Raw genomic sequence first — 18,046 nt, forward strand, 5'->3', positions numbered from 1 at the left:
AATCACACACAAACATCATACTACAATCTTTATAGACAAAGTATTGTAAAAAAATCAAAAACAAACAAACCCGTGGAGAAGAGTTGCGAGAATCACGCGTTGTAGGAACCTTGGAGGTGTGTCTTCAATAGTGATTTTCGGTGGAGATGAAATTTGTATATGAGGTAAAATGACTTGCTGTTTTGATGAAGGATGTTTGAGGTAGTGTTTTGGTAGAGATTTGGCTCTTGGATGCAAAGGAGAAGTGATGTTTTTCTTTGTGAATGATGTGCTATTTACATAAGAGTTTTGTCTCTTTGAATATTATAGCTTGAACTTTTTCTCCTCAATTTCTTTCACTTATTTTTGTCATTAGTGGGTGCAATCTCCATTGATAAATTCATTCTTTTTCTTTCCTTTTCTTTTTGTCATTAGTGTCTCCTCCTTTCTCTTTTGCATTATCTATTTTTATTTTCTTTCTTTTTCTTTCTCCTCAAATTCTTTCACTTATTTTTGTTATTGGTGGGTGTAATCTCCTTTGATAAATTCTTTCTTTTTCTCCTTTGTAGGTGTCTCCTTCTTTCTCTTTTGCATTATCTCTTTTTATTCTCTTCTTTTTTCTTTTTCTTTTTTTCTTTCACTTATTTTTGTCATTGGTGGGTGCAATCTCCATTGATAAATTCCTTCTTTTTCTCCTTTCTAGGTGTCTCATTCTTTCTTTATTTTCCTCCTTTGCTTGACTTTTTCTCTATTTTTTTCCTTCACTGTACAATTTGAAAATAATAAAAGAAAAGATGATTCATATAAAAAGATCAAGTAAGTTACTACACTAGGAGAGTAAGATTAGGAAAGTTACGGAATAAAAAGTTTAAGTTCAAGTAAGATTTTCTTAAATGGTACGTTTTCTAGTCTAAAAAGAATTCCTAATGCAAGAATGACTCTCAATATATCGCCAATGCTACCAAAATGTAGAAAGATGAAGACTCCTAATCCAACTAGGTTTCCTAGTCCTACAAGGATTCCTACTCAAACTAGGACTCTAGACCAATTCTGCGTTTTAAACTCATATAAGCACAAAAATGTATCCAATACCGCCAAAGACTCTTAATACGACTCAATAACTCAATAGTACAATAATAAGGGCTAAACAAAGTACAAATGGAGGTAAAAACATATTAAGAACATCGCACAACGTGCTCTTATCACCAGAGGAAGTACATACTTGATTTGTTGACAAAGACATGTATGTTAGATTTATGATCACCTATTGACACTCCCATTGAACAAAACCATCGTCTAGTAGAGTATCCAAACCAGACACCAACTGATCGAGCTCACTATCAGAGGTTAGTTGGGCGCTTGATTTATTTGACCCATACTAGACCATATATTACTTATGCAGTGAGTGTAGTGAGACAGTTCATGCATAATCTAAGTGAGAGTCACATGAATACTGTTGTGAGAATTTTGAGGTACTTGAAGTTGGTTTCAGGGAAAAGAGTAATGTTCTCTAAACAAAACAATGTTCTTGATGTTAGTTGTTTTACAGATGCAGAGTGGGTTGGAAATATTATAGACAGAATGTCAACATCTAACTTGAGGATGAGTGTCAGCGTGAGTCATAGAATGTGATTTAAGGATGTACATCATGTAGTTAGTACTTACCTATTTTGTATGTGTTAGTACAGAGTACATAGAGTTGTAATACAATGTAAACTCTATATGTAGCTTCAAATGTGAAATGAATAGATATCAGAAAATTCATTCTCCAAATCTCGTCTTATTTGACTTAAACTTTATTTCCAATTCTTTCGGTCTTTGGTTATAATTTTTAGTAATACGTAAAAATACAAGCAAAATATGCAGCTCGCTAGTAGGATCATTTTTCGTTTCCTGACATCTCTTTAATTTGTGTTAATGCATGCAAAGCAGCAAAGGTTTAATGTGTTAATATACCAAGAACTTTACGGAAGATTATATTTGTGAATTAACATATTCTGTTATTCCATACGTAATTAGAATTTTATCTTAAGTCATCTGATGACCTAATTCATTTATAGTACGTCGTTCTACTTATTGATGTATTTAGTTTTCTTTTTCTCGGAAAATATTAATGTTTGGTTCTAAATATGGAAAGGGCCAAGGGTTGTATAAATACAAAACGATATTTAACATGTAATGCGTGACTTGAGTGCATGAATATGAAGACAAGCTGCTTAATCGATCAAGTTTGTAAACCAATCAAGAATCACAATATTATCCTGAATTCCTGATTAGTTGATCTGCGGGATTCAAACCTTTCAGTTCTGTATATTTGATGATGAGTTGGTATTAATTAGAACTAAACCATGCAACGTGGCTCAAGATACATCTCTGGACATGCATGCATGCCTGGCTAGCTTGTTAGGGTTCATATAAGATATATATTATACATGCCTGTGTATATTTTGACAATGGTTTTCTGAAGTACTACAATAAGTACATCGATCATGTCCTTAACCCTTATTAAAGCATCTGATCATGATCAAACGGTCAAGATCCATCTGTGCCTCTAAACTGAACCCTAACATTCGGACAATTAGAATCAAATCAATCAGAAGGTCTTTGATACAACAATATAACATACAACACAGCTCGGTTGAAATCCAGGTCATTAACTTAACTAAATAAACACGGTGTACATGCTAATCCACCTTCGTGTATCAATGTTTGTCACTTTGTCATGATTAAATATCTTGTTTATTTGTTTTCATTTTCTTTATAATCAGAAGCATTATAAACTAATGAATCAATCCCATGTATGTGAGTACGACCAATAATGGAGTTGACATTGTATTAAATTTAATAGCGATGATTGCTTTGTTTATAAAAGTCATCGCCTTGCCTTCCTTAGCCCTAAAACTATGCCTGCAAAACAGTGTTTTTGTTTAATCATTGTAACCACTCGTTATCAGAAGCACGTCCTCGCGTGGGTGAAAGCCAAAGGGACCTTAAGTTCGAAATGATGTACTTTAGTCGGCAGATATTTATGCTACAAGTAAATCAGACCTAAACGAGAAGATGATTAACTGGTCATACATGTATGGAAGAAACTAAAGATCGAAAGGGAATAGGTAATGTTGCACATGTAGGATATGCTATTTGTAGCCACCATAGCATCATGGGATTGGAATCTATTATCTGGCAGATGAATGAACTAGCACCATTAGATGTGGAAAAAAAATTAAATTTCATATTTTCTTCAAGAGCCATAGATGTGAACTAGCACCGTTAGTAATTTGATAATGAATTCCTACGAAATGCTATCATAGTTGCTCTTCTAAATTAACCCATCAAGATCCAAGTGGCAGCTAATATGGTATTGAGTAATGATAAACAATGAAAATTTAAGGATGAGATGAATCACCTGAAAGAGTAATCGAGTTTACCATGTGGTACGTACCTCACAAAGCATTGACCTAGCTTGTATCTAATTTTTTTATGAAAAGCCTCACCGTCCCATATCTCACCCTAACGGCTAAGCTTTGGAAGAAACAAAGGGAAAATTAAGAAAATAAAAAGTTGTCATCTAACAGATGGCGGGAAGCTCTCCTATAAATAGAGCAATCACCCTCTCTTCAAACCACCTCTGTGTGCAACATAAGCTAATCAAGCATTGTATACACACTAGCTACCAACCCACCATTACTCTCCCTCTCTCTCTCTCTCTCTCAGCACCACTACCTGTAAAACCCGTTTTCTTGTCTATTCACTCGAATATCCATGGCAATTCCGGTGATTGATTTCTCAAAACTTGACAATGAGGAAAGGGCCACCACATTGGCTCAGATTGCTAACGGATGTGAGGAATGGGGCTTCTTCCAGGTACCCTTTTCATCAATTACCTTTTTGTATTCGTGAAGTTAATGACCAACCTAGAATATTGTCTGATTGCATTTTCTATGTTTGTCACAGTTGGTGAACCATGGAATTTCAGAAGAGCTCCTGGAGAGGGTGAAGAAGGTGAGCAACGAGTGCTTTAAGAACGAAAGAGAAGAGAACTTCCAGAAGTCGACACTCGTGCAGTCGCTGAATGAGGACAAGAAGCTGGAGAATGTGGACTGGGAAGATGTCTTTACTCTGCTCGATGACAACGAGTGGCCTTCGAAAACCCCTGGATTCAAGTAAGTGATGATTCATATATATAACTATATAATTAGTGAGTAATGATAAATAATCTCTGCTAGGATATCTAGGATGTTCCGTGATTCGTTCAAATAAATAAAGATTAACAGCCCGAGGGAGAGTTTGTTATTACCAGAAACTAATGTTCGCTCTTGTTAATTGTTATTGGCAGGGAAACCATGGCAGAGTACAGAGCAGAACTGAAGAAACTAGCTGAGAGGGTCATGGAAGTGATGGATGAGAACTTGGGATTGCCAAAGGGATACATGAAGAAAGCCTTCAATGGTGAAGAAGAAGACAATGCCTTTTTCGGTACCAAGGTGAGCCACTACCCACCTTGTCCTCAACCGGAGTTGGTGACAGGTCTCCGAGCTCACACAGATGCTGGGGGTGTCATTTTGCTCTTCCAGGATGACCAGGTGGGAGGTCTCCAAATCCTCAAGGATGGGGAATGGATAGATGTGCAGCCACTGCCCAATTCTATTGTCATTAACACCGGCGACCAGATTGAAGTCCTAAGCAATGGCCTTTACAAGAGTGTTTGGCACCGGGTTCTGGCCACCCCGACCGGGAATAGAAGATCAATTGCTTCATTTTACAACCCATCACTGAAGGCCACCATTGCTCCTGCACCACAACTGGTGGATAAAGCAAACCAAGAAGTGGATCAGAGTGATTATCCCAAGTTTGTGTTTGGTGACTACCTGTCTATTTATGCTGAGCAGAAGTTCCTCCCCAAAGAACCAAGGTTCCAGGCTGTGAGGGCCATGTGATCCATCATGATAACTAAGGCTGTTGATGAAAATATTAAGGAACAATTACGTCTCTTTATTTTCTTTTTGTGTGCTAATTACAATTACGTACCAAGTACTCGCTCGTCTCTCTCAGTTACTATAAGCTTGTATGGGAGGAGAAAGCTGGAGTGGGTGTAAGTCCGTGTGCTTTGTATTTTGCCTGCTCTTGCTTTGTTATAAAATGCTAAGGATGCTTAATATTTTGAGCCTTGGATTTGCTTTGTAGAATGGTATTATATAATCTAATTATTGTTAGTTCTATATATATACATATACAACGTACTCTATTCCCCAAGTAAAACAGTATGCAATAATCAATCTTCCCTCAGTTAGGTAACACGTAATCTTAATGTTCATTAGATTATCAATGCAAATGAAACCCTGTATTCCTGTAACATATCAAACTAGAGAATATCAAATCCTGTAACCAAATCATGTCGAGCTCTTGAGGGGGATAGGAATTAGTAGGGTTGCACGGGGGATAGTAGGGTTCAAGAGTATAAGCCATAGGAAAGCCAACTAAGAAGGGAAAGAACCAAAAAAGGAAGAAAAAAAAACAAAATAAAAAGGAGAAATAAATCAAATACTGTAATAGTCATGCTAGCCATGCCAGCATATACGGTACTGGGCCTGTATCCATTATACAGGAAAGTATCGGCCAGGAAGACCGTATTTGATTCCTAATTGAGTAAGTGTAGTAATGTGCAAAGTACTGTATGATTCCATTTCTTTGTAGTGACAGCGTACAGCGTACAAATACATCGTTAACAAGAGAGAAGAACATTATATACTGTATACGTAAAATTCTACCCTCTTGGGGGGGGGGGGGGGGGGGCATTTGTGAAATAATATATTTGCTCTAAGTTTGATTTCTTCTAATTGACAATATGTACAAATACAACAGTGTACAGACTCCTTCAAAGGGCCTTCTGATCTAGCCTCTCGTTCCAATTCAGGCAACGGATCAAACTTCGAAACCAGTCACCTGTTTGGTCACGCTTGTTGACAGTAGGAAGTGGGTGTTGGCTCATAGCTATTCGGACCGAGTCTCCTCTTGAAAGTTGCTGCCTTCTCTTACCATCAAAAGAAACCCAGGCATTGCTTCGTGCATCCTTTGGAATCTGTGCAATTGAATGTATTTAGCTTGTGAAGGAATAAAAACCGCTCTGCTCAAACATAAGAGTGCACCATTGTCTCCTCTAATTGACAATGTCTGAGTAGTTCTCACAAGGTCCTCAATATGTAAAAGTGGACAAGCATAGATTAACCGGCTACAACTAGAACGTAGTGAGTTCAAATTTCTTAACTAATGATGTGAGATGTATGGTAAAACCAAAAATTGAGAGATAGGTGCAGTGCAACAAGGGAACTAATTTAACTAGACACCAACGGTTGACACAAAAGTGGGATAAGGAATTATACCTTTAATTCAAGGCTTGCAGAATCAGGAAGTATAACTGGTCTAAATGAGAGGGAGTGCGGGCAGATTGGCGTAAACAACATGCAAGGAACATTTGGATGGACCTGCATTTCGTTTAATCCAAGTTAGATACAAAATAATCAAAAGCAGGATAAATTTGCACTATTGAATTCTAACTACTGGATACAAGCATCCAATATCATTTGATCAGCATGTTTCTAACTAATCAAATGCTGACTATAGAACTAAAATGCATTTTCTTACCATGGAACCTCCTGCAGCAGTAGAATAAGCAGTACTTCCTGTAGGAGTGGCTACAATGACACCATCACCTTGGACCTGATATATAAGGTATTTGTCAATGATTAACAAGGCAACGCTACATTTTTCATGTCAAGAGCAGTCCGTGTAGAGTTGATATCCCAACGTAACTTCATATGTGTGTGTACTGTATAACGGATACACCCCACAACTATGTGTAGAGAGCAAAATTATGTGCATGGTGCAGTGACATTACCTTGGTTATAAGCTGGTCACGTTCATAACATTCAATCTTAGAAAGGTATGGATTTGAACCTCGATCAACAACTATCTCATTCAAGACATCAAATACCTTTCCAGGCATTGCTTTATCATTTCGAAAAATTTCACACCTGAGACGCATTCTGAGGGTTATATAAACGCCATCACGTGTGTTATTTCCATGGATGACCTGTCTTAAGTCCTGCCTGTAGTCATCAAACTACATTAAAAGTATAAGATTGTGTAAGACGGAAGGCCTCTGAGAGAAAACATCATTAAAACATATAGGTCAAGAAGCTTACAGTATGGGAAGTCAAAAATCCAAGAGATCCGAGATTAAACGATACGATGGGGGGAACAGCACCTTTGAATAGATTTGAAGCATGGAGTATTACCCCATCCCCTCCCAGACATGCCACAAAATCAACCCTCTCATGCAGATCACTAAAGACATCAAGCACGAATTTCCAATAAGATTGAGGTGTCTAAACAACTAATTAAATGCTATTAGACTTTGGTTACAAGTTCATTACCCGGTATCTTGGGTGTAGAAGGTCTGAACAAATCCAAAACCTGGGATTCTAGCAAATACATCATGCACGTCAGGTTCCACCAGAACATTCATTTTCTCTTGGTAATACAAGAAGGAGACAACCTACTCATAGAAACAGCAAAACCGAGAATTTTGAGCAAAATTACCCAGAAACCAAATATCTATAGAATTACAAACAAAGTAACACAATGACACAAGTTCAAAAAAATTAGTCATCAATAGAGATACACATGATATATACACATGTGTCTACATATATGCTATTGAATGTCAAATTGATTGACAACAGGTTCCATCTTGCAAAGAAGGTTCACAAAAAAAACATAATTATCCTTTTTTTTAAAATGTTCGAACATAACATAGCACAAGCAACCTCTATTACTGAGTGAAAAACTTCATTGCATAAGTTATTCAAGACAATTTTTATGGTGGACTGACTGTGTAAAATATGCAATGTGATGATCTATCCTTCAAATAAAATATAAACACCAGATTAGGGGTTTTGTTCTTTCATGTCCTTTTCTTTCTCCTCAATGATGAGGGAGAGAGAGGGAGGGGAGGAAACGATTTCTATGTGTAATTAATTCATATTGAAAAGGAATTCCTTACTCTAAACATGCCATAGGAAAACTGAGAAGATAATATATATTCTACTATCAGATCATATCATTGGTTATAAAATATAGTTTCAAGTAAATACTTGACTGTGATATGGTACCTCTTTAGCTTGTTCCATGAGCTCTTGCCCAAGCTTCTTTAACACTAATACTGTCTTTGGTGTAGATTTCCACATAAGCATTTGTTGCTGAGTACTTGGATGAGTGAAGGCCAGGGAGGATTCTGTCACTTTTTCTCGGGTACAAGAAAATCCATCTGTTCGTACTAAAAACATCTCTGCTTTCCTTCTTGACTGCACCCTTACAACGCCAGTTGCAGAAGCACACATATCTCCTTCAATTGATCCCAATTCATCATCACTTGAAACTAAAGGGGCTTGACCATTACTCTTACTAACCTCCTTCACTACTTTAGATAAGACACTCTCAGAATGATTGTTGCTCACATTAGTAGATGAATTAGTGGCCAACAAGGAACCATTCTCCCCTTCACCAAATCCATTTACAACGGCAGTCACGGAACTATTACCAGCACCAGTCAAGTATGCCCCATTGCCAGAAGCAGAGATCTGGGACTCTGCAAGCAGATGGTTTGCATCAGGAATCTCATTTGAATTTTCTGCTTCCACAATCTCATGCACTGGTTCCAGACCAACAATCTCACCTCTCCACATTATTTTAGTATTCATATATCTGGCAATTGGTAACACCTCCAACCTATTTAACTGATAATTAAAATAAGTGAGAGGTGCAACATTTTTCCTCGCAAGAAAGCTGGACATTTCTGTTCTTGAGAACACATTACAAGGAGGAACCTGAGCATTCAGGGGGTCAACTTCCCTGTTAAAGTTCACCAAAAGTGTCTCCCCACTTTTATCTGATTCAACTGATTTCATACGTTGGATAGACATAAGGCCATTGCAGGTCCCATTTAGACTTCCTTCATCCCTGTCTACAGATTCATTTCTTTGCAGAACCCCATTTGGACCATGGACTGTGTCCGGTGACTCAATCTTCTTTTCAAGGAGGGGAATTTTCTCCCTAGTTGAGGGTTTTTCAACTTCTCCATTTAGAGAAACCGACTGCTTGGAGACAGATTGCACAGCACGGCGAGTGAAGTGCTGCCTCCATCTGGATACCATGGCAGATGCTCTCTGCAGACCTTCCTTACTATGAAGATAGATTGGCCTTTTGGTATTATCCGAAACCAAACTTGCAAATTTCTCAACCTGCTCCATTGAAGGTGCAGTCCCAACTTCAACTGGAATTCTGATCAGTTCCACCTTTCCTGATGCAATAGCATCGTTTACAGCTGCCTGATAAATATTGTCCTTTACAGTCTCTGCCCTAAGATCAACAATAGTTTTAAACCCTTTCTCCAGCAACCACTCCAGACCTTCTTCTGTCACCTGGCCACCCCTCCAAAATGCTACCTCATCGTGGGACATAACATCCTCTTTCGAAGAGGACAAGTAAACAGGACCCCAATTCGCAAATAAAGTATTACATGGAAGATCCTCCTCCTCCCGGGGAAAACCAGCATCATAACACACATTCTTCAACCTCTGAAGCTTCCTCCACACATCCACACTATCCCCAGGCATCAACCGGTCCTCCAGCGCGACGTGCAAGCTCTCGCAGCACCTCTTCATCTCACTCCTGAAAACAGCAAGTGGAGGAAGCTTATCCTCCACCACCGCAACTCCAACGTCCACAACTCGTCGAAGCGAGGATCTTCCGGAGAGCACATCCTCCCTTCCTTTGTTCAGCAGTGACACCATACAACCAATCACAGACACAATCTTGTCCTCCAGCAGCGGCTTCTCCTCCGACGGGAAGTCATAGTAAACGCTGCACACTCCGGTCACCGGATTGCACAATGTCTCCATCAATGCCGTGTGCAGCCGCTCAGCAGCTCTAAAGATTCTACAGTATGCCTCAATTTCAGCAATGTCCCCCGGCACAGGGCCCAGCCGCCGCGACGCAGCCGGATCATCAAGCTGCGACGCCTTCACAATTCACAGTAAACACTACATCACTCTACTACATATATCTTCATCAATTTTACATCTACTTTTCAAATTCAACAGTAAATTAACAATTCTAACGCTCAGTAAGTAATCCGGACCTGAGAATCCAAGCCGAAGCTGAGAGAGAAAGGCTTGGAGAGCTCGGCACTGACGACGAACTTGAGCCGCCGCTTGAGCCGGTGGTGGTTTCGGTGGATGGAGAATCCGAAGGGCTTGGCGGAGCTAGCAGAGAGGTGGGGAGGTTTGAGGGGGCAGAGATGGGGAGGTGGAGCAGCACAGCGGCTCATATCGACGGCGACGGCCACCTGGCACATGAGGCAACATGCCACCATATATCAGCTGCCTGGGAATATTTATTTTTATGTTTTTATTTTTGTGAGGGGAAAATCAAAGCTGATGCTGCTGGGCAACATATGTATGGCGGGCAGAGACTCTGCCCATCAGGGAATTTTATTTTTTTTGGCGCACTCAAAATTCTTCCTTACGACTTTATCGACAAGATTTTGATTTCATTTGATTATTTGTGGATAATTTGTCCTATTTGTCGTTGGATTTTTCTGGTGACCAAAGTTATTATCTCAATCATGCCCACATGATAAGCTCTCTCTGTAGTGTCTATCTGCACAAATTAAAGAGGAAAAACAAAATAAAAGCTACAACACAAAATTCATGTTTACAAAATTACAAAACTTATGAATGACTAATCTCCTAGTATGCTGGGAAATACTATATGAATGTACTAGGAGCAGGCAGGTTGTGAATGACTTTTCGACTTGGGTCTTCTTTCCCTGAGGTGCGGCTTATATACACAGGATCTACAACAGTAATCGAATGCATGTACCAAGAATGCAGTTCCCAGCAGAAGCCTCCTCATCTTCAAAATGTGGTAGCTCTCGTGTGTTCACGTAGATCAAACAAGCGACTGCTGAGCTGACAGTGAAGTTCTCATCAAAGTAGTTTTAATACCTAGCGGCCTGCAGAGTGGAACTGCTTCAGGAAGTTGAGGCGTACGGTGTACCTATTTCCTACTACTACTTCGCGTCCGAACTCTGTCTAAAATCATTTGCCGGCCTGACAAATCATCCTCATATCCGACAACCTGCAAGTGTAACTTAAGCACTATCAAAAAGATGCAAAGCGTAAAGAAATCTTTGAAGGTAATCTGTCAGAAGTGCCTCCGATAGAGGAAATTTTATAAATCTCCCTTTCCTAATGGTACAAATAAATTATGACTTAAAAGCGCACGGCATGAGCTACTGATATTCAGCCAGAGCAAAAACCACAAAAGTAGTTGAGTAAGGGCTGAAACCTGAGAATCGGTCTGTGTTTCACTAAAAGCATCATACAAGCCAGCAGTTTTATTTCCAGAAAGAGCATTCATGTCATCTTTTTTCTCAGCTCTGAAAAGGAGTTCAATATATGAATCAATATAGCAAAAACAAATTGCACATGCATGTAATTTAATTTATCATGGAAAAACCCAAGTTGCAATCCATTTTATGTAGTGTGCAGCATGATATTTGGGGATTGGGTGATTTGTCATGTTCTGGAAGAAATTGTCACTGTGAAAATTAACCGTCCCTGGGATCAGAACCCCCTTCACAAATTTAACAAGTCACAAATACAGATCAGCTTCTAAAACAGAAGCGCAATGGAAATTATTAGAAGGGTTGATGAGTATTTATATATATATATATAATATCCAGAATAATACTGAGTAGCTAAAACAAAACATTTATTTTGCTAAGGAAAATCGATGTTTACTTATGACAAGCCATACTAATGAAAGGAAACAAATGGGATAAGTAAAACATGTATATAAATTATGGATAATGTCACCTGTTTGACCACTGTCTCGATAGTCCACTCATGGAGAGAGAACCCGAAGGGTTGTGACCTAGCATTGAACAATCGGATGCAAAAATCTGTTTAACCATCAAGGATTGCAACTAATGCAAAGTTGGAAGTAAAAAATGGAATATAGTGACTCTGGGCAAAAGGATACACTGTCTGGTGAACTCTGATCTTGAATCTACATAGACAAAAGAAACAAATAAATGGGAACATTTACAAAAAAAGGCCACATAAGACTTGAAGATCAGAAACAATTTTACCTTAGTTGTCTGCTCCAACAAGTCCTCAATAGCAGAAGCTACATCAGGAACAACTTGGGATACTTCACCAACAGTGTTTTCTCTCTTGTTTCCATTTGTATAGGAAGGAATGCTTACACTTATCCCTGATGAAAGAAGACCGCTTTGGTCAACATTTTCCAAAATCCTTGCCTTCTTATTGCAACTTGACTCTTTGGCTTCTTCCCTGATATTTTTGATATTACGACCAATGGCTTCAGGGGGTGAGAAGCTCCGATCTTGTGATTCACTTCGACACTGAGATGAATTGCCTACAGATACCATTCGAACATCTTGTGTAGGGTACTGACTTGTAGTGCACAATCCTGCCTCTCGATCTTCAGCAGTAACTTCTTTAGGATAAAATTGATCAAGAGCAACAACTTTATTCTGCCAAGCAGCCAAAGGTTGGAGAAGAATTCAATCAGAAAATTTGAAACCTTATGAAGAAAAACTTGCACACTGGTTCACACAAGGATAATGCAAGCATACCTGCTTCACGCACTCATATATCCAGTCACAGGTAATTCGGTGTATTCCCCATCTACAAGCAGCCTCATACTTACTTCCATTAGTAAACTTGCATAACAAATGGGTAACCTTCTTACTCAGTTTTTCGACGAATCTAGCTCCCAGTGTAAAACACAAATTTCTTAGTAACAGTCTATCCTTCTCTTCGTATTGTGAAACAGAAAAACGAAAGCATTCGAATCCAGGCAACGGAGTCCGGCAGGGAAGAGGAGAGTAAAGAATGTGATTACTAACATCCAGCAAGCATCCATCCTTGAACAGTAAAATTTAAGCCAATTAGCACTTTGTACTAGTAGAATATAAACTCAGGTTCACTAAATTTACAGAAATCACAGTGATTGCATACAGATATACAATGGCAATAGTATACAATAGCAGTAACAGAAGTTTGAACTTAAAGACCTTTAGTGTCAACATACTGGATCGGGAGGTAAAATGAAGATGTGACTAATATAGGGCTTAGTAATATGGAATGATGGATCCAATGGACATAATCAAATCAGCTAAGTATTCACAAAAATATGAAATCAGCTTTATAGTGACCGATATTAAAGGGGTTAACAAAATGAAGATTTACAGAAAGGGAGAGAATTGTCTCAATCCCTTTGTTCCCTTAGTTATTTTGTACAGAAGGCAAACAGAAACAAAATCAACCCTCTCCTGTCAATGACCCATACCAAATTCAAATGTATGCTCCCTCTCCTGAAACCACCTTGTTGGTAAGAGGAAAAGATTTCGGCCTCAGAGCAAAATCTAAAGTCCTACCACCGCCCAAAAGTTAAACTACTCATTCTCGTCTAAGGGAGGGAAAAAAGAGAAAGAGTATCTAGAAACGGTTTCTCTTTCCCCAACAAGTGGCACACCCAATCAGATTTATGATGTGTGTCTTACATAAATTTAGTGATGTATTGTGTAATAGTTATTCCAAAAGTTTATGAAGATATCATCATGCAAAGGTAAGAGCAAAACTAGTATTGCAAGGAAATCTTATATATACCTCCAAACATGACCGGATCCAGTGGCTTGATACATATGTAGTTTGAGTAGTGCCTAGAGATTTGGGTATGACACCATGACATTCAATAGTGAAGTGCACCTTCTGCTTCAAATGAGCATCAGTTACCAATCCTCCCCCTTGATTTACCCATTCAATAATTTCACCTCTCTGGCAGTCACAACCAAAATCAGAAGAAAGCAAATTTATATTCACATGTAACTGGAAATTGCAAGGATCATTCTAGTTCAGTATGCATTTAAGAATTTACCCTGTCTTCAGGAAAGGAATCTGAAAAGCAGAAACTTTTGGCCTTAAATACAGAAGAATGTTTGCCATTTTGAGCAGGTGATTCAAGTCGAATATTCTGTTGACCCCTTGTTTTGACATGTAACTGAACCTTACTTTTATCCTGTATGATAGGTAGTCTATTCTTGTCGAATGATTTAACTGCTGCTTGCATGGGCCTATTATCGTTCCTAATTATTTCTGTTACCTCTTCTCTATTTTTCTCCAATAAATCCACTCCACTTGCCACATTACTATCCCCACATAATTGATCAGAAGGCATCCTCTGATGAATGGTAAAATCTTTCCCTTGAATCATACCACTCGTACCTGTCAGTGCTCCTAGAGGATAATGGTGAAACAAAGTTAATAGCGATATCTGCTTGGAAAAGAACAAAACAAATATATCTGAATGCATGTGAGCTACAGCTTCTATTGAAATACAATCACATAACTGAATAAGTCAGCATATAAACAAATAAATGACAGATAATTTTAAAAGAAAGGTGCATTTTCAAGAGTATAATTAGCAAACCTTTAGGAAGAAGTATATCAGAGGCACTATGTTTCTGGAGAACAGGTATCTCTTTCTTCTTACGATCACAATCTTCAAGCCAGATGGCTCTGACCACATGAATGAGACCTAAAGCTGCCAATCCTCTTACCTCCTTCTTTTCACTGGGGAATAAATTAAGCATGTGAGAAAATGAAACTACTATGCTTTTAGTGTTCTAACAAAAAAGCATACAGACTTACATTTCAGAAGGAATTCCAACTACTATGTGTGTCAACCTATCATTGAGTACCATATAACGGCAACCCCCACCTCTGCGAATAATATTAACCAATCTACGCATTTCAGAAGCTTCAAAACCAACAAGTGATATTCTACATTCTGACAGGTACATGTCATTATCTTCAGACTGAGAATCATCAGCAACACAATCTTCAAGGGTCACCTCACATTTTGATTCTAAGGGAGGGACTTTGCTATCCCCCTCCTTACAAAATAATGGGGCACAAGAATATGTTGGAAGCATGCTTTGTGAAACAGTCACTTCTAAATCAGAATCCACAATGCCACCAGAAGTTGCAGTTGTGAAACTTGAATCTGCGACCACCGACGGTGGTGCGGATTGCAAGAACCCACTACAATTGCTTTGGCTATTTTGTGAAGCAAAGCAACCCTTTACAATCTTCTTTGAAGATACAAAACCACCTTGAACTGGAAAGGACTCCTCATTGAGACAAGCTATAAAAAAAAAAAAAACAAGGCAGAATTATTAAGAGATGTCATGGTCCGCATGTTGCACAAATACACAACAAAGAGGAAAAATATTAAAAGCCAAACTCATCAAAGGCTACAGAAGATATAGTAAAGCATTACCTCTTCTAGCAATTGACTGATCAAACCATTTCCGAGTTACAATATAAATATGACCCCACTTTCGTGCAACCTTGTACTTGTCACCTTCTGGAGCGTGCAAGCAGTTAAGAACGACAATGCTTGAAGACTGAAATGAAAACATGATCAAAAACGAAGATGCAAAAACGTTTGAAAGTCAATTCTAATGCAGACCAGATGGGAACATGTTAATAAATGAAATTGCAATAGCAATGACATGCACACATAAGCGGCAAAAGCTGAAACATTAGAAAGAAAACAGTTAAAAACAGATGTAATTGGCATTTCTTACATACAGAAATTGCAGGACTGGATTAATGAAAAATAATTTTTGATAAAACAATGCAGAATAAAACGACGATGTGGTGTGGTTTATATTAAAGTGGAGAGATTGATCTTAGACAACCCACCACTATTGATACTCAAAAACTTCATGAAGATGCTTACAATACAGGTATATCCTAGAAAACTAAGAATATGATTCAGATTTGTGCTTTATATTAAGCACCAAAGGATATATCACAAATCAAATGTGTGCACTTCTTTGTGAGTTCTCCAGAATACTGCCCACCATTTTCTGTGATTAGTATTTCAATCTTCTTCCGCTCATCTGAAAGAAATGAGTATATTAGCAGCAAATATTTTTTTAATATAATAAGATAACAACACACTTCAGAAGAAGTGATATAGATAACTTAAAAAAAAACCTGCTGGAATTCTGGTTACACAGATCGTCAAACCAGAAAATGGAAGAACCCTAAAGGACTCTTGAGGAACAAGGAAATGTTCATTGCAGCATTGATATAACCAATTAATGGTAAGAACTGGCTTCTTTAATATATTTACAGCCCACTGCATAAGAAGGAGGAAATAATCACTAATCATATATAAATTTACCAACAGGAAGGAAAATGAGAAATCTGCCATAACTCGCTTTTTTTTTATCAAAAAATACCTTTTTTCTTATACTGTAAGTGATCCATCAGAACCCATATATACAAATATTTACCAATGACTAAAACAGAATTCCGCATCTTTGGATTCCAGTTACAAGTGACTCAAGTACTAGCAAATTCAAAATTTACGAGATTAGGTATAATGTATAGGTGACTTGCTACAGTATTTTATTGGTTTTTTATTGGGTTAAAAGTACCAAAAATTCAAAATAAATTTTTAAAAAAAAATATTGAATTGTGAAAAAAAATGGTATAGTTACTAGCCTTGTATTTTGCAGCCAAGACATTCTTTGCGATGACAAAACTAACATCCATAGATGGTTTAACATGAAGAATTCCTCCCATTGATGTTACCAAGTTACTTATCTTAACCTGCAACACAATTATATACAAAATCAGGAATCAGATAGGAAAAAAGTTTACCGTAAAGTAACCAGAACACTTAGTAAGAACCTGACTAAACAGGGATGAATATACCAAAAGAAAAACACACACATATACATATAGGGGAGAGGGACCGAGAAAAAGCAAGTTTCAAAATGGTAAAAGTAGAAGACAATTGAAAATGAAAGTATATTTAAAAACTTTACACAGGAAAATTATTTGAAACTTGATCTAGCAACAACAACATGTAAGACAATCAAGACATACTTTAGATGATTTGAAACTAAACTATCCGCAAGCAAAAAAGAAAAAATCATACATGCACATACCGCAGGCGCTTTACCTTTTCATCTGCCTCAAAACCAGAGGCAAGCACATTGATACCGTCCAATGCTAGACAACAAGTAAACCCTCGTTTAGGCAGCGACCTGCGTGCACTCGCACACAAAAACACGCATTGAGGACCTATCCAACCATCAGAAGCACATGCCCAAATATCAGCATCATTTCCGAAAACACGAGAAATGAACTCACAAGTCTTAAAAATCTCTAACACAATAAGTTATAAAAGTAACTTCACAAGATTCATGGTCTTAGAACTCCCAAACCGAGCTGCATTTCATAAAGCAGCCTTATATATGCTGCTTAAGTGTGACTATATAGACTATGATTCACCGCAACCCCGACTAATCCTTCCTTTCCTAATCAATTCAATGGTCTAATCATCACAAACCCTAATTCCTAAACTGAAACAAAATAAAAATAAAAACAGGACTTCCGAATTGGGAAAGCCATACTGAGCAATTGGCAGCCCTTGGCTCTGAGATCCTCAAATTTTTCCTGCAAATTCGATGAAAGAGAAAAATGAATCACAGAAACAGAGTGAAGATATGAGAAATTGAGAGAGCGGGTGGGGATTGGTTACGTGGTCGGACGAAGCGATGACGTGGAAGTCGTCGGGGCCGGTGCGGGAGGGATCGCTGCAGAGGACGACGGTGGCGCCGTTGAGCTTGAGCGCGTCGTGAAGGGCGTCGAAAATCTCCGGCGGGACGAGCTTCCGCGACATGAAGACGTTGGCGGAGATTTTCATTTAAGAATGTATCAAATCTTGGGCGGGGGCGCCGGGGACATTTCGAAGATTGAATTGGGAGAATTGAGGAGTGGAAGTTGGAGTAAATTAGGGTATTCGAGTGTGTGGGAGCTCTCTCTGTGAGGGCTTTGAAATTGGGGAAGAAAGAGAGAGCGAGGAAAAATAAAAAGGCGGGAATTCTAACTGG

General features: G+C 38.4%; 3 protein-coding genes across 3 annotated transcripts; 1 reads left to right on the plus strand and 2 right to left on the minus strand.

Annotated features, from left to right (window-relative positions):
- The first annotated feature begins 3,705 nt into the window (after nt 1-3,705).
- LOC126782883 (1-aminocyclopropane-1-carboxylate oxidase) lies at nt 3,706-5,131 on the plus strand. Its single transcript, XM_050508224.1, has 3 exons — nt 3,706-3,843; nt 3,934-4,142; nt 4,316-5,131. Exons 1-3 carry the CDS (start codon nt 3,742-3,744, stop codon nt 4,914-4,916), a joined length of 912 nt encoding a protein of 303 aa, XP_050364181.1. The 5' UTR covers nt 3,706-3,741; the 3' UTR covers nt 4,917-5,131.
- A 536-nt stretch (nt 5,132-5,667) lies between these two features.
- Nucleotides 5,668-10,528, minus strand: LOC126782121 (NAD kinase 2, chloroplastic). Its single transcript, XM_050507287.1, has 8 exons — nt 10,178-10,528; nt 8,151-10,058; nt 7,413-7,534; nt 7,182-7,323; nt 6,875-7,099; nt 6,622-6,696; nt 6,360-6,461; nt 5,668-6,058 (listed from the first exon to the last, which is right to left on the minus strand). The coding sequence occupies exons 1-8, from the start codon at nt 10,409-10,411 to the stop codon at nt 5,855-5,857; spliced, it is 3,012 nt and encodes a 1,003-aa protein (XP_050363244.1). The 5' UTR covers nt 10,412-10,528; the 3' UTR covers nt 5,668-5,854.
- Nucleotides 10,529-10,678: 150 nt separating this feature from the next.
- On the minus strand, nt 10,679-17,859 carry LOC126784208 (uncharacterized). Its single transcript, XM_050509690.1, is given in 17 exon segments — nt 10,679-11,178; nt 11,389-11,479; nt 11,919-12,010; nt 12,013-12,111; nt 12,194-12,601; nt 12,704-12,994; nt 13,740-13,907; nt 14,008-14,366; nt 14,560-14,702; nt 14,781-15,276; nt 15,412-15,505; nt 15,948-16,039; nt 16,137-16,281; nt 16,650-16,757; nt 17,113-17,234; nt 17,567-17,609; nt 17,695-17,859. Coding segments are annotated over 17 exon segments (2,997 nt in total). The 3' UTR covers nt 10,679-11,097.
- Between the last annotated feature and the right edge of the window lie 187 nt (nt 17,860-18,046).

Source organism: Argentina anserina, chromosome 2 (assembly GCF_933775445.1).
Source record: "Argentina anserina chromosome 2, drPotAnse1.1, whole genome shotgun sequence".
Taxonomy (NCBI): domain Eukaryota; kingdom Viridiplantae; phylum Streptophyta; class Magnoliopsida; order Rosales; family Rosaceae; genus Argentina; species Argentina anserina.

Bases quoted from the DNA above. Each gene is read 5' to 3' on its own strand.
- LOC126782883 (XM_050508224.1), top strand. From the start codon at position 3,742: ATGGCAATTCCGGTGATTGATTTCTCAAAACTTGACAATGAGGAAAGG. The intron at 3,844-3,933 runs GTACCCTTTTCA...TGTTTGTCACAG, and splicing joins AGGAATGGGGCTTCTTCCAG to TTGGTGAACCATGGAATTTC. The intron at 4,143-4,315 runs GTAAGTGATGAT...TGTTATTGGCAG, and splicing joins TCGAAAACCCCTGGATTCAA to GGAAACCATGGCAGAGTACA.
- LOC126782121 (XM_050507287.1), bottom strand. From the start codon at position 10,411: ATGGTGGCATGTTGCCTCATGTGCCAGGTGGCCGTCGCCGTCGATATG. The intron at 6,697-6,874 runs GTAATGTCACTG...CTTATATATCAG, and splicing joins GTGACCAGCTTATAACCAAG to GTCCAAGGTGATGGTGTCAT. The intron at 6,462-6,621 runs GTAAGAAAATGC...AACGAAATGCAG, and splicing joins CTGCTGCAGGAGGTTCCATG to GTCCATCCAAATGTTCCTTG.